The sequence below is a fragment of the Peromyscus californicus genome, unplaced genomic scaffold (assembly GCF_007827085.1).
Source record: "Peromyscus californicus insignis strain IS unplaced genomic scaffold, ASM782708v3 Scaffold_18__1_contigs__length_77618521, whole genome shotgun sequence".
In the NCBI taxonomy this organism is placed as follows: Eukaryota; Metazoa; Chordata; class Mammalia; order Rodentia; family Cricetidae; genus Peromyscus; species Peromyscus californicus.
Genome location: NW_026294480.1, coordinates 35148273 through 35164119, shown reverse-complemented (window position 1 = coordinate 35164119; position 15847 = coordinate 35148273). Strand labels below are relative to the sequence as shown.

The window sequence follows — 15847 nt, the reverse complement described above, 5'->3', positions numbered from 1 at the left end:
CAATGTCATCTGTTGGGATTCCAGAGAAAGCAGCTCCAGACTCCAGGGTGTACTGTACTCTCTACAGCATCCATTCGGGACCTTACGGAATGTTACAGCTTTGTTCATGATGGGCAATGAGAGAAAAGCATGTTGTATCTAGACTGGAGGGATAGGCATGTCCCCTCAAGTGGTCTAGGAAAGGAATTTATCTATGGAAGATTTAAGGAATTCTGGCTCAGAGCCAGGACCAGTTTTTTTAAGTGTTTTAGGTGTCAACCAAAACACCTTTATCAGTGCTGGTGGGGAGTGTTGAAAGTTCCTGCACAGGTTTAATCCTGCTGTCTAATCCTGAGCTGGCTGTATCAAAGAGGACTCCAGACACCGATTTCGGGTCAGGACACAGCGTAGGGGAGCTGGGGTCTCTAGTAAAAGATGTTTTTTCCTTCTCTACTTGTAACTATTGCTGTACAGGTTTAGAAATCAGACCTATCTGATGCAGCCTGTCATTCTGAAAATTATTGCTGTTCCCACAGATGAAAAGAAGCGAAGAGGCAACAAGCAGACAAACCAGTGAACAGCAAATAGGTAGTCTTCGCTGTTGGAAATGTAGAAAATGTATTGCCAGTTCTGGGTGCTTCATGAATTATCTTGAGACTCAAGTGACAGAGGTGAGTTTCTCTGGCTTCAAGAGTTTCAGAGTGTAGAAACATTGGAGGCACACCCATACACGCACACTTACTCCTCCATACCTAAATGTATGACAAACACCTTTAAAATCTGATACATTTCAGCTCTAATAGGAATCAGTTTACGATATACATTTCCAGGACCCCAGAAGTCTGTTTTGCCCATTTCAGACAAGACGTTCTCCCACTCCAAGGCACCTGCTGTGGTGCGGTGTCTCCAGAAGCCAGCATCGCCTGTCCTTGCCGTTCCTTCAAATGAAATAAAATCACATGCATTCTTTTTGACTTATACTTTGCCCAGCATCAGATTTGACAAGTTTCACTTATGTGCCGTGTGCAGCAGTTTGTTGAATTCTATGTCACTTGTGAATATGACAGTTACCATTTAGGAGTGTGACAGTTACCATTGTTTTCTACTGAGGGACCTTTATACTTACTCCACTTTGAGATTATATGTGTTTATTGTTGTTTTATGCTATGGAAATTTGTATAAAGGTCTTTTTCTCTTGTCATTTTTTTTAGATGTGTACATGGAGATGAGTGTCTTAGTCACAGGGTAGATGTACTTTTAATTTTTTAAGAAATTGCTACTAGTTTTCCAAAGTGAGCTTTCACCTTCAGTAGCAGTGTCAGAGAACTCCAGTTGCTCTAGAACTTTCATCATTGTGGTTTGTCCATTCAGGCAGATGAGCAGTGGCATTCCATTAGAATTTGCTTTGCATTTTTTTGTTAGCTAATGATAGAAATTACTTTTTTCATACACTTACTGGTTCAAAGACATTTTAGAGTTATATTGTTTATGTTTATATTATTTACATTTTTATTATTTATTCATTAGCATAGCTCTCTGAGGAAGATAATCTGTTATAAATATAAGAAGACTGAGACACCAAGAATAAGTAATTTGGCTCAACTTCACAATGTGTCTAGGCAGTGAGTCTGGACAGTTCTAGGATGCTAGGATGCATGGGGATAAGATGTGGAAGGGAGGGATGCAGAATGTAAAACAGGTTCTAATGCTTGAAGATCTTTAATGTTTAAAGCAGGCCCATGTAGCCTGATCTGAGAGTGCTGTGGTAGGCATGGGAGCAGGCTAGTACCTGCACTGGTGCCTGGACTGGTGCCTGGTGAAAGGCTTCCCAGAAAAATCTGGAAATACATAGACATACATATATACGTGTATTTTTAACTATTTCAAAAATGCAATGTGTGAACTGTAAAATCTACCCATTTTAAGAATATAACCCAGTAATTTTTTGTTGTTCAACTACCACCACCAAACAGTTTAGGAACTTTATGACATCCAGAGGTTTCTCATGCCCATTTGTCCTGCCGCTGGCCCCCAGCAGCCGCCAGTCTGACTTTTGTCTCCATGGATTATTTGTATAATGTATATGTGCATTCTTTATAAAAGTATATGTAAGCTATCCAAACTACCTTACAGAACAATATATTTATATAAAAATTAGGGTTACATTAGTTTTTCATATACTAAAGTATATCTGGATATGCTGCTACTAGAGAAACACAAAATATTCAGAAGTACTAAATAAGAAATAAAACATTTTAGGATTATACTAGTGGATGAAAGACACCACCCAGGTAATCAGGCCAGAAAGAATATGAAGAAATCATCAAAAAGGTAAAGGAATCACATGACCCAACAATCATTTGAACAAATATCTGTGGGTTGTGTTCATGGTAGCCACTGCATTAGCACAGGCTGGTGATGGAAAAGAGTCAAAACCCATTTACTTATTAGAGTTCTGTAGTGAGTGTTGGAGTAGTCCTTAGTTCTCTTCCCTAAACTCTACACTCTGATACCTACCCTTCTACAGGTATCAGGCCGCAATCACTGATCAACAGTATCTTTGTTAAAACCAAGTACAGCTTCAACTCTGACTGAGGGTCTGTGTATAAGGACATAACAGTGTTATGTCATCTCTGCCCACACATAGGAGGCAATCCTCTAGAGTCATGTGATGTTGAAATGCACACCAAAGGCAATATCTGGTCTCTGGATCACCCCATTCATCACTAATCAGCAGCCCCTTTTTCAGGGTATGGGTTGTTTATCCCTCAATTTCTACTGGTGGTGCATCCTGGCTTTCATGGCTCTCTTTCCAGCACTCGTTTTTCTATTTGTGATTTTGTGTTTTACACATTGAGCTTACACACATTCTGGGCCCTGTTCTCCCTTCCTTTATACACACACTGACAGCAGTCACATCTATGCTCACACTATCAGCAAAATTAAACAACTATTTAGCAATTTGTCAAGGTCACATAGTAAACCACAGTCCAAGGATCTGGGCCTAGTCAGTTTGGCTGAATTGTAAGCTTCCTGAGTTCCTATGTTGGTGCAGTGATGGTACTGTATCTGGAGGTGAGGCTTTTATGGTAATTAAGGGAAAATAAGTCATGGAGATAAGACTAATCCAGCAGGGCTGTGGCTTTATAAAAGCAAGAAAGAGTATGGGAGGGGAAAGAAAAGGTAGTTTTAGTTAGCTATCTGCAAGACAGGAAGAACCCTCACCTAAGAGTGAGATAATCGGGTGCCCTGACTTTGGACATTTAGCCTCTAAAACAATACAAAAGTATGTTTCTGTTGTTTAGTTCCTTCAGTTTATAGAATTTTATTACGGCAGCCTGAGCAGATCCATCACAGGTCCTATTATAGGTACTGGAAGTTTGTGACCGACACAAGATTGATTATCTGCCCTTGTGAAGTTTCCAGGATTTAACACTCACTATTAATATTGTATTAATACCATATTAGCATAATCATAATTCTTTTATAATTGTATATCCACTATAGTAAACATCAATAGTTTAAATTTCTGTTTTAATTTTGAATTTTTATTCTTTACCAATCATAGAAATATTAGCTATTAGTCAATCAAAGAAGTGTTCAGTTACCTGTAGAATTGGCAAAAGGAAAAGTATAGGGCATGGTAAGAATGGGAGATTGGCAGAGTTCTAGACCTGTCTGCAAGGAGAAGGCTTCCGCTGGAACTGAGTAAGTGAAGGCAGGTAGGACCCAGAGCATGGAAACCTTCGGCACCAGCATGTTCAAAGTCCCTGTGGTCCGTCCCCAGCACCAAAAGTGGTTGCTGTATTAGTGCTCAGGGTTAAACAGGGGCTTACCAAGACATGAAGCCGGAAAGATGGGCCGTGGCCAGCTTTTAAGTCAAACTAAAAAGTTTGATCTGTGTCACAAGAGACAAGAAGTCACTGATAGGGTGTGACATGGCCTTTGAATTTTACAAAGGTCTTCTTGATCGTAGTGTGAGGAGTGTGTAAAGAAAGGAAGCAGGCATGGTTGCATGTGTCTTTCTCCCCTCTCCCTCCTCCACCTCCAGCTCCATCTCCTTGCCTCATCATCTCCTTCTGATCCTTTGATCAGAGCTTCTCACTCTTGAAATAACCTTTCAGGATACACATTTAAAAACAGAGTCCAAAGAATTTTGGGTCTCTTAAATTAGTAACCCTTTAAACATGTAACTAATAACAAATAACAATGCTAAATGATGGTCTTGCTACAGAGTTTGTCCCTGGATCTGCACAGCTGTAGTAGTTAAACAGTATGGGTTACTCATTTTTAATGAATTTGATGAGATAGTGTTACTGCTTACACTTTAAAACCAAGTTTTGTAAACATGTTTCAGAGATGATGGTATTAAATCATCAACGTTTAAACATGGAAACCATACAATGTAATTTTAAAAATTAAGTCCCATTCAATGATGAAAACTAACACACATCCTGTATAGGCAACTGAAGTCATTCCTTGCTCAGAAAGTAAAATGTAAATGAGGTGCACTAGCGCCCCCTGCTGCCTGAAAAAATTATTTTCTTTATAAGCATTCTGTATCTTCCTGCCAGCTTTATGCACAATTAGCTTAGGGTTTGGGGGCTTTTGTTGTTGTTGTTATTGATGTTTTGTTTTGTTTTTTCTTCTCTCTCCTTTCACGTCTCACTTGATAAAAATAATCTCACTATAATGTTTCGAATCTTAGTGAAAATACCCTTTTCTAGACTTTAAGTTCCTTATTACTGAGGAGATAATATGTTTGCTGTTTAAAAGGCCTTAAATTCCTCTAGTCAGGCTGCTTCTGATTCCATCATTCTTTTAAGTTGATTTCTTAGTTTGGAATACAAAATGATGGGCTTCATTGTGACATTCCCCCATGGGCACAGCACTGTTTTTTCCTTGCTCTTGTCCACACCATTATGCTTCCGACTCGTTTCCCACTGGAATCTGCTTCCTGTCCTCCAAGCATTCCCCATCCAGCTTCCATGTCACATGGGAATGCACGTGCACCCGCACAGGCACACGTGGGCATTAGCATGGAAGAGTAACTGTCCTGGTTTGATTTTCACAATAGTCCAAATTAAAGTGGTTTCATAGGGATGTCACGAAGCAGAAATAGCTAATGGAACTTCCTCCCCAAATGCACCTTTCCATATACATTAGTCTGTCATTTTGGCTAATTTAGAAGTAAGTTTTAGGTTTGCTTTTTAAGAGTGTTGGAAAAAATGCCAGCGCTTTAAATGTACCCAGGCAGGAGGTACAGGTTAGTGCATGAGGTACAGGTTAGTACATGAGGTATAGGTAGGTTAGTATATGAGGAGGTACAGGTTAGTACAGGAGGTGTAGCTAGAGTTTTCCTGCCTGGCCCACAGTCAGGACAAATCTCTCTCACCCGCCAGTCCCACAGCTGCTCAGACCCAACCAAGTAAACACAGAGACTTACATTGGTTACAAACTGTATGGCCGTGGCAGGCTTCTTGCTAACTGTTCTAATATCTTAAATTAATCCATTTCTATAAATCTATACCTTGCCACGTGGCTCATGGCTTACCGGCATCTTCACATGCTGCTTGTCATGGCGGCAGCTGGCAGTGTCTCTCTCAGCCTTCCGCTTCCCAGAATTCTCCTCTCTCCTTGTCCCGCCTATACTTCCTGCCTGGCCACTGGCCAATCAGTGTTTTATTTATACAGAACGATATCCACAGCAATGAGGTATAGGTTAGTATATGAGGAGGTACAGGTTAGTCCATAGCCCTAGAATCTACAGCATTTACTGCTACAGGAGAGAGCAGCAGGAAACTCATTGTCTAAGAACACAGATTCTGAAGCTGGACTGGCTGGCTGGAAATCCTTGCATTATTATTAGTATGTGACCTTGACAAGTTGCTGAAAAGTTGTTTAATTTTACTTGTTTCAGCATTCTTATCTATAACATGGAAAAATGCTTAAAGCAGTTCCTGGGGCATAGTGAGCATAATTATCTGCTGCTTAATAAAAATCATCAGAACATGTACTGTAAAGCTTCATCTATGTACAGCCATGGATTGATACTTGCTCATGTAGGAACATCCAGGAAGCATCTAAAGACTTAACAGTGGGTGATGGTTTCTTAGGATTATGATCAATGTTTTGTGATGAATATTGTTGTCAGTTTATAAAATTGGATGAAATAATGACATTTGTATAGTGAAATGACACATGAGAGCTTCACAGCAAAGTTCCTGACATGTTAATAAATCTCCTTACCGAGTGTGTGTGGTCAACACTTCATCCTGTGATTCATAGATATTTTCAGGCTGACTACCATTAACTAACTTTAAAGTCAATAATCTGTTTTTATTTCTACCAGTGTGGAATTTTTATTTCATTTGTTCCTTCTTTCATTTTATCCTTTTTGTTAATATATAAACAATCTTGAAAAGTCAGAACAAATTCTAGGTTCTATAATGAAAAGGTACGTTATTTGTCAATTCCAATTTGCTTTAATCTGTAGGAGGCTCTTAAGACTCATTAGTTGTACTAATCTGTGCAAGTATCACCTTCTAATGGGAAGAGCTCAAGAGCCCAGATGTCTTTCAAAGTTAACTCCATTCTCCAAAGCCTCTATACTTCATACTTCCATTCTGTTTCAAAGGCCAAGTATTTTAGGGAAACTACACTGTTGGCTTTTATTGAGTAACTTCCAATCGATTTTCCCAAATTTTTTATAAACAGATTAAAACTTTATTTAATGGATCATGGCCCATACAGAAGCAAATCGTTAATAATTTCAATTTTTAAACGAAAACTTTCTAACAGTGTAGAAAAGTGAAAGCATGTTTACTGTTATCCGTGTATATTTTGGTAATCTTCAGTGGAAAAAAAATAAAACAAACTTCTAAACCAAAGTGACTGAGGTTGGTAAAGATGACAGTGAGTGTTGGAAAACAACAGGCCAGTGCCAAGCAGGTGTCTTCATTCATTCATTCATTCATTCATTCAGAATGTTTGTATCCACTGTGCTTCAGGCACTGCTGTGTGATCTGAGGGTGCAATGACTGCTAAGTACACAGTCCATGTAGTTTACCACTCAGTGAGATTTGGACCTCGTAACTAAAGAAAGAAAGTGCACTACTTTAACATTTATATTAAGAATTTTCTGAAAAATTTTGTTCCCAGCATGAACAAAATAAAATTATACCTCAGTAGTTAGGATATGGAGAAAATAAAATTACAGTCATCTTTCATATCTCTGGGAGATTAGTTTCTGGACCCTATACAAATATCAAAATGTACAGATGCTCACAGCCCATATACCTGTTTGCACATAACCTTGTGCATCTTTGTGTATACTTTAAATCATCTCTGGCTTGCTTCTAATATCCAATATAATTTAAACTATGTAAACAGTCATCATATGACATTTTAAGGAATAAATTACTGTACTTGTTGATGCATTTTTTATGGTTCATTGGATCTATGAATTTGGACACCGTCTATGCAGAGAATAATTTATTTAGAAAATAATAATGTACTCGGGAATGTACTTAGAGATGAATTTTTCTATCTGGAATAATGTATTTATGATGAGGCCATCCTATAGATACAAATAGGAAACTGGGAGTATTTAAAATGTAGAAAAAAGTAAACATTTAAACAACTGCAAACCTCTTTTGGGGGGGGGTTTGTTTTGGTTTTTGCTTGTGTATTTCACCTATGACAGTAGCTTTCTCAAACTTCTGACTGAAATATTTTGGAATTGTAGAGGATTTATGATTTTTTCAATCATCTTAATGACATGTGACTTAGAGAAATGCTGCTAACTATGACTGGATCATCACTGCATGGTGTTCACGATCAGAATTTAAAGTGCTAGAAAAGGCCGGGATACAGGCACACAAAACCAGATTCAAACACTATTCAAGATTCTTAACTTCCCTTCCTAGAGAATCGTCAAACACGTTTACAGTCATTAGGTTTGGAAAGAAGTGAATGCATGCTCAGGCATCCAGGTGCCTCTGATGCTCTGACATGGGGACCGTGTCCAGGGAAACACTGTTCTGGGGTAGCCCTTAAGCAGACTCCTGATCTTGACCCAAATTATTTTCCTGAGTGCCACTTGTATTTTCTCCAGAATTTGCTGGATGTTGTTGTCCAAGGACGACAGAACGTCACACCCACAGACATCTTGAATTAAAGTGTGAAGCGCTAGAATTATCAGTGACTAAACAATGCTACAATTTTTTTCCCTGGGGCCGGGGTGGTACACCTGGTTGTTAGGATTCTGTTTTCTCCTCCAGCTGCATGACTGCATATGTGCAGTTCAGTAGCTTAGCAAAGGGCCTTATGTCTTACGTCATCCATGCGCTGTGTGATTACATAATGTGCACGTGGTCACGTAGTCTGCACATGTGTGGCGTAGCTCCATAAGCCCGTCACAGACTCCTCCCCTCTCTTCTCTCTGCTCCTCCTCCCTCTCTCTCTCTTCTCCTCACATGTCTCTTCCACAGGCCCGGCCACTCTCTTCTGCCCCCCACCCCCCATAAATCTCTGATACTGGGTTTTGTGATACCTCTTGACCTCTCTCTCATGTTAACAGTGCCAAGTATTTAAAACCAACACTGGTAGCATCTATAATTGTATTATGTTATGAGTGTAAGGAAAAGGATTCAAATGTGTTTTCTTACTTTTATATAGTTTGCTTGATATTGAATGAGCAAGTAAGGGACCCACTGTGACTTAAAGTGCTTCTCAATAAAATTCAAGATGTGTTTTCTTGAGATATTTGAAAAAACCTACAGGGCTTTCTGCCCACAGTGGTTTTAGCTTGTGACCCACTAGCCTGGTGTGGAAGGGCTGCAGTTCTAGACTGCAGTTCTGCAAACCTTAGGGGCTGTCAAGTTAGAGAACTTTGCCAACTCCATTACATCTCAACATTCTTGTCTTTGGGGCTGGATCAGCTACTCCCAGCCTCTGAAATTTCCTTGTCTTTCACTTTGCTATGTATGAGAAGTTGGTTCCAGGATCCCACATAGATACCATGCTCTACAGGTACTTATAGTCTGTATGTACAATGGCATAGTATTTGCATATAACCTGTCTCTATCCTCCTGTGTATGAGATCATCTCTCAGATTAGTTCTCAGTGGTCCTAATTTCATTGCTTTGTAGGTTTTGCTCTCTTGTAGCTGAATTCTTGGTTGTCTTTGAAACATTCTAATTGTTGAAGGAAGAAGTTACTTGCTTATTGTTTATTTATTGAGTGTGACAGCAAAGTGTGCCATGTGAGTGGGAGTGTTCAGCAGATGCTCCTCATATCATGGCAGACAGTAGACAGAGAAGAGGACTGGCTGGAACCTTCAAAGTTATGCCCCTAGGGACCCACTTCCTCCAGAAGTTCCTCCTCAAGTTTCCAGAGCCTCCCCCAAAAGGTTTAACATAGGAACCTTGGTGCTTTTTGTGCCCACCTCAATCCAGGCTCTTTTCAGACATCAAATACAACCATTCCTTCCCATTAACTCCAAAGTCCTAAGGCAGTTCACCTCCACTTCAAACTTGGAAAGCCCAGTCTCAGGTAAATCAGATGTAGATGAGATTAGAGCACAAGCTCCTCCAGATGGGAGCCTGTGAGATCAGAATAAGCACTGTGCTTCTAAAATACAATGGCCAGGCAGGCATAGGGAAGATAGTCTCATTTGAAAAGGAGAAAACAGGATAGCTGGTCCCAAGTAGGTATGAAATCCAACAGGGCTGGGGGGTACTGCATTTTACAGGGGAACACTACATTCTTTGACCCTATTCTGTGCAGGGGAGGATCCAGAAGCCTCTGCAGCCCTGCTCTGATGGCTTGTCTAGATGACTCCATGTCTGCCGGGTTAGATATAGAAACCTCTGAACCCCTGCCCTGATGACTTGCCTAGGTTTTGCCGGTGCAGCAGCTCTTTCAGATTCAAGTCTTCCTCTCGGCAGCTCTCCTGGAGTTGTGTGCTAATAGCTTTCGATATTTGTGTCTGTGGTCTCAAGAGTGGCCCCACTCCCATAGATTCAGTCTTCGATGACTCCACCCCCATGCCAAATTCTTGGAATGCTCCCATGCAGTTGGCTACATCCCTTGGAATCTAGGTGGAGAGGCTACATCCTTTGGAATCTAGGTGGAGAAAGCCTTGCTACATAGCTCTTGGATTCTGTGAGTAGCACACAAATACCACCGAAATTTACAACTTTCAGACTAGCAATCTGGGCTGCACAAAGACTGGAGACCTTGTACCAGAATGCAGGGAGCAGAGACTCAACAATGGCAGAAGCTTGGGTATTTCAGGTGTCATTCTGGATACCTCCTCAAGGTCCTAGCTTGTCTTGAAAACTCTGGAACGGCCTTCAGCATCATTCTCTCTTTGTGTGCTCAAGAGGAAAGACCATTTTCCATCCTTCTATATTAGTTTCCTTAGAAAAGTTCACTTAGTCTCACTGGTTGGGTCTGGGAGTCGCGCAAATATTGGTGAGGCCACTGGAGTTAGTTGAGCAGAAGCAACTTCATTCCATCACCACAGGGTACCAGAACTTCTAACTAGTTAGGGCCACAGGCAGGTCAGGATCTGTACTGTGACCCCAAACAGAGGGAGTAGGTCCTTTTTAAAGCAAAAGCCACGAGTATATCTGTGGCTGGGGGAAGGAGGGCTGGGGTGATATAAGAAAAGGAATTTTTACAATTTGAGGTTAAATCCTGGGCCACAGTAATTCTGGGAATTTACAACTTGTGATAACAACAAGGTGTTTGTTCAAGATTAACAGGGGGGTTGTAGAAGCTTGCTTACAGGAGTCTGTTGTTATTTTAACACAGTTCTCGGCACAGCTAGTATCTTGTCTTAATTTTTAACCAACTGTTCTCCCTGTGGCTGAGAATATAGGACAAGGCTCAGGCAATAGAGGAAGCTGGGTAGGTGGGCCCATGTTCAGACCTTCTCTGGGCCCTTAACCTCAGAGATTCCTTGCCTGTCTGTCATTTCCCTTTCAGTGCATTTTCAGTGCATGCAGTTGGAAGAAGCCTTGCAGCATCTTGAATGCTTTGCTGCTTACATACCTTCCTTTATTTTCTCCTGTCAAATATCCCAGTTTGTCCCACTTACATTCTGCCTTGCCTAAAGATGGACTCGGGTCAGCCAGATTGTTTGGCATTTTTTTTTTCCCAAGGAAAGCTTTTAGTAGTACTTGTTTGGGTTTTAATTTAAAACAAGAAAAAAAAAAAAAAAAAGGCCTATTTCAGGCTCATGTACTATCCTCCTGCCTCAGACTCCCTAGTGCTGGGTTTCCAGGCACTCACCACCATGCCTAAATGACAAAAAAATAACCAATTGCTCCAATTTCCAATCATCTTTACTCCTTGTTCCTCATTTCGGCCTGAGACCCAAGACCTGCATTTCTACCCATGTATGATTACTACTACTTAACCCTAAGAGGCGTTAGACCTTCCTGCAGTTCCTCTCCTTCTGTGCCTTTTCCAGAGCTGCCCTTACCGGTTCATTCTTAGCAATCTAGACTTCTCCCACCATGCCCTTGAAAACCATTCCAGCCTCTACCCATTACCCAGCTACAAAGCCTGGTTTATGTTTGTTAATAGATAGACCGTGCTTGTCTGGTGCCAGTTTTCAACCTTGCTCTGTTTTGTGCCATTAGATAAAACACAACACAGAGATGTTGTAACTTAAAAAGGATTTTAGTATTTTAATTATGTGTACGTATGTGTCTGAGTATTAGTATGTGCATGCCAATGTAGGTGCCCACTGAGGCCAAAGCCATCAACTCCCCTGGAACGAGAGTCACAGGCAGTTATGAGCTGCCTGACATGGGTGTTGGGAGTCAAACTCAAGCCCTCTGAAAGAGCTGTACCTACTGTTCACTGTGGAGCCATCTCTCCAGCCCAGGGACTTGGTAACTTAAGAGGGAGAAAAATCTTACCTCTTAACATTGTTGAAGCTAGAAAATACAGTATCCAGGTCCTAAGTATTTTCCTTCCTTCTACTGAAACCTTTTAAAATTATCTGAAATTTCTGTCAGATTTTAATTTTAAAATCTAAAATTTTCAGAAGGGTAGTTTAGGTCAGGCCCCTAATGGGCACTAGTGAAAAGACCTATATTCGTCTATCGTATATATTCATCCGTGTACAGACCAGCACCAAAGTACACACCCTTCTGCCCAGGTCTCCAGATCCATTGGTAAATTTGTTTAGAGGATTGGTCTCAAATATAGTTTTGACAGAATCCTTGAGAGAACCTGATTTCTCCAAACATTTTTTTTGTTTGAATAGTGTTTGTTCATTATTATGTATTTTCACCTGGATAATAATAGTTCCTTATTCCCCAAGGTACATGTACAAAAAGCAGCTATTTTTTGCTATCAGAATTATTTTGTAGTACCTGCAAAGTGTTTAACTTTGATTTTAGCTAATGAGGAAGATAGAGAACAGTTTGCTTTTAAATTTAATCAAGTAGTTAATTTAATTAATAAGTCTTGTTGGGAACCAGGCTAGTCTTAGACTCAGCCCTGCCTCTTCTGCCTCCTGAATTCTGGGATTACAGGCATAAGCCACCACACCCAGCTTGTAAATGTTCTGGTCACTATTTTTGTCAAATAATTTTACCTTTTTTGCTTGTTTTGATCAGTTTTTAACTACAGTATAGTGTTTGTACTCAAATGAACATTTCTATTAACCTAACCAATGCATACTCACATAACTATCCCCATCACAGGATATATGGCATTCTTTAACCATGTCTTTACTTTTTGCCAAACAGTGTTTATTGGCCACCTTTCTTACAGATAAAGCACATCTACACACCGGTCTCATTTGCTGGGGGCGTGGTTCCCAGTGAGGACAGGGCTTAGTCCTGGGGGCTGTTCTTTTGCCTGACTGCAGACTATTCCTCATTTCTTCAGGGCCTTAACCAGCTCGCTCTCCTTGCATGCTGCCCTGTTTCTTTCTGACTTAAATGCTCTTCTTACCTGGAGACAGAGAAAGTTCTGCTGAACCCCTAATAGTTCTGCCAGGACCCCCGTTTACTTCTTATTTCCGCTGCTGTGGTGGACCGTCCCCCGTTTCCATGTGCTTTGCACATCACTGTAGTGTGCCGTATATTCCCTCATTAGTCCTGGGAGTGCTCCCCAATTTCAGGTCCATTGGAAGTCCTCCATCTATACATCTAGTTTAGTTATCAATTTAAGAAATGCTCTACCTTTTCTGTATTATGTGGCATGGTAGGAGGATAGATTGGGATGTGTACTAACTGTACAGTATTACAACCAATAGTTACCTTCTTTTCTGCCTGTGTTTCCCTATGTCATGAGTCAAGAAAAGGAGTCAGTAAGCCAGTTTATATTTTCTTAGCATTCTTTTGAGGTGATATTAGGGAGCCACAAGGAAGAGAGCTGGAGACCGTCCTTACCATGGCCTCCCCTTTCCTAACTTTTCTTCCACTTAGCAATGGCCTCTTCATAGTTCATGCACTTGACTGACACTATTCCAGTGTTCTTATCATTGACATGGAAAGCTGGGAACATTGTCTTCTGCTAGCTGAGTTGGAGTTTGGACGTCTGGGTTGATGTTTCCTTAGGCAGCTGAAACACTTTCCAGAAGACTTTCTAGCTCCCATTGAAATTATTTTAAACCTCTGTTATAAGATTAAGATATTAGAATAGAAAATAGTTCAAAATCTTTTATTATTTCTTTATTATGTCTTTTACCTAATACCTAGAATATTAAAATTTTACATTTTAATGAGATAATGGTATGTTTATATATATATGTGTGTGTGTGTGTGTGTGTGTGTGTGTGTGTGTGTTGCATAATATTTAAATCAGGTTAAGTATATCTGGCCCCTCAAACTTTCATTATAGTAAAAACTTTCACAATTTTTTCTCCTTTTTGAAATGTATAGTATTTTACTGTTAACCCCTATTTCCTGTACTGTGTGACAGCACACCAGAATTGCTTGCTTTTACTATTTGTGAGTATTCCTTGATCAGGGATTATTACTGATTGTAATTGATAGTACATGAAATACTGTTGTGTACAACATTAAAAATAATGAAATGCCGTCTAACATGGACAATGCCTCGTGTCCCTTTTCCCTTTTAATTTACATTGTCAGGTCATTGTTTTGTTTGTTCATCTGAAGGAAACTAGACTGAGCTCTCTTCCCTCTAGCTCTTACCAGTGTATAAATAAATTGCACCACAGTGTTTTGTCCACACCTACAGAGACCTAATGGTAGAAGAGAAAAGTAATTGTAGGGCCCCGGAGAGTTCGGCTTGGGAAATTATACATAAATTATTCTGGATGGTTTTGGTTCCAAGTCACCCCCTAAAGTAGATGATTTAGTGAAGTGCATTTTGGGATAGTCAAACCCACTACTTTCACCTATCAGTATGATACAGTTAGTAGGTGGGTAGACACCTCCTTGTTCGTTATTTTCTTAACCTGACCAGAGTGACAGTTGTGCTATTTCGTGGGAAATCTAAGAGAGAAAGCACTGCACTTTGGTAATTGTGGAACTATTCAGTGCAAAATCTGACCCTGAGAAATGGTGTGTGGGTGGGAGCCTGTACTTTCTATGTTCCCCTGAGCCAGCACCTTCATGGCCTTTCACAGAGTGAGATATAGCCCCTGGAGAGTCCTTAGATCCCTTATGGCCATCTAGCAGTAATTTATAGGAGAGAAGCTGGGGCTCAAGACCATACATTTACTAGCCTGAAGTCACATACCTCATCAAGACACAAATCTTCACCCTGCTCTGCCCACCATTTTTCTGACATGATGGGAAGCCATTATGTCTCAATTATTTATCACACTCTCCGTGGCTACTTTAGACCTCTGTTTAAATTTTTGTTGCTCCTTGTACAGGATGTGCTTTTGTGGTTACAGCCTGGGGGAACTTAACATGGCCTATCCATGGAGATTCTTCTGTGACCCTTTGTGCTCACAGGTAAGGGTGTTCCTTTCCTGCATAAGGAAGGCACCTGTCACATGGAAGTCTTATGGCCTCGTTAGAGGGAATCAGGGAATCTTTCCCAAAGTTCTGAAGACTTCAGGGCAAAGGCAGGAAGAAAGCCAGAGACCTCCTGCTTCTGCTGGTTTTCAGCATGTCAGATTCTTCAGCATCATTTCCCTTCCTGTCCATCACTGTTACTGGTGGTCAGCTAGAGGATGTACATACTTCCTTATTTATCGGCAGTAGAATCCAAATAAAATCAGATATTGAAGGTCGAAGATAGTGCCTACAAACAACCCTATTTAATCTCACACAGAGAAATAAAAATGGGGCACTGGATATGCCATTCACTGACAGATTTTGAATCACAGGTAATTATCTCCTGAAGAAGAAATTTGGTCGTAGTTTTTGCTGCTCAGAGCGTGGGAAAGAAGGCAGTGTATATTTGATTGCTAACTAAAATGGGGCTTTTATTTTTTTTTTTAGTTTTCCTTGATAGAGAAATTGTGAAATAAATTATGAAGTGATAATTGCTAATATTCATTTTTTTTCCATAACAGGACAGACATGAATCAGTTGATGCTCAAAACACTTGTCGTCTGTGGCACATGAATATAGAAGCCCTTCCAGAGTGGATAAACTGCCTAATACACAAAGTAAGTCTCTTGGTTCCCCAGTAAAGTTAGGCATATATCGCCTTCACAATATTTTTGTGCTCTTTTTTTCTTAGATGTGTTGTTTCAAAACGCGTGAATGATTATATTTCTCTTGATTGCACTCACTGGCTCCACTCCTCTTCCTGGAGCATTTCAGTGCTTTTCTGTGTGACCTTGTACCTGGTGTTTCTAGTCTCTCAATGTGCTCAGAGATACTAACCTGGTTTGTTCCCCCATTTCCATTGC

General features: G+C 40.4%; 1 protein-coding gene across 2 annotated transcripts in view; it reads left to right on the top strand.

Moving 5' to 3' along the window:
- Positions 1-15847, top strand: part of Rnf180 (ring finger protein 180) — a 176796-nt gene that overhangs the window by 25291 nt on the left and 135658 nt on the right. Inside the window, exons 2-3 of one of the 2 annotated variants that reach the window (XM_052743237.1) lie at positions 516-650; positions 15506-15601. In XM_052743237.1, the coding sequence (XP_052599197.1) occupies positions 516-650; positions 15506-15601 (231 nt within the window). The remainder of the gene's footprint in view (positions 1-515; positions 651-15505; positions 15602-15847) is intronic. The other variant, XM_052743238.1, reaches the window with a different exon arrangement.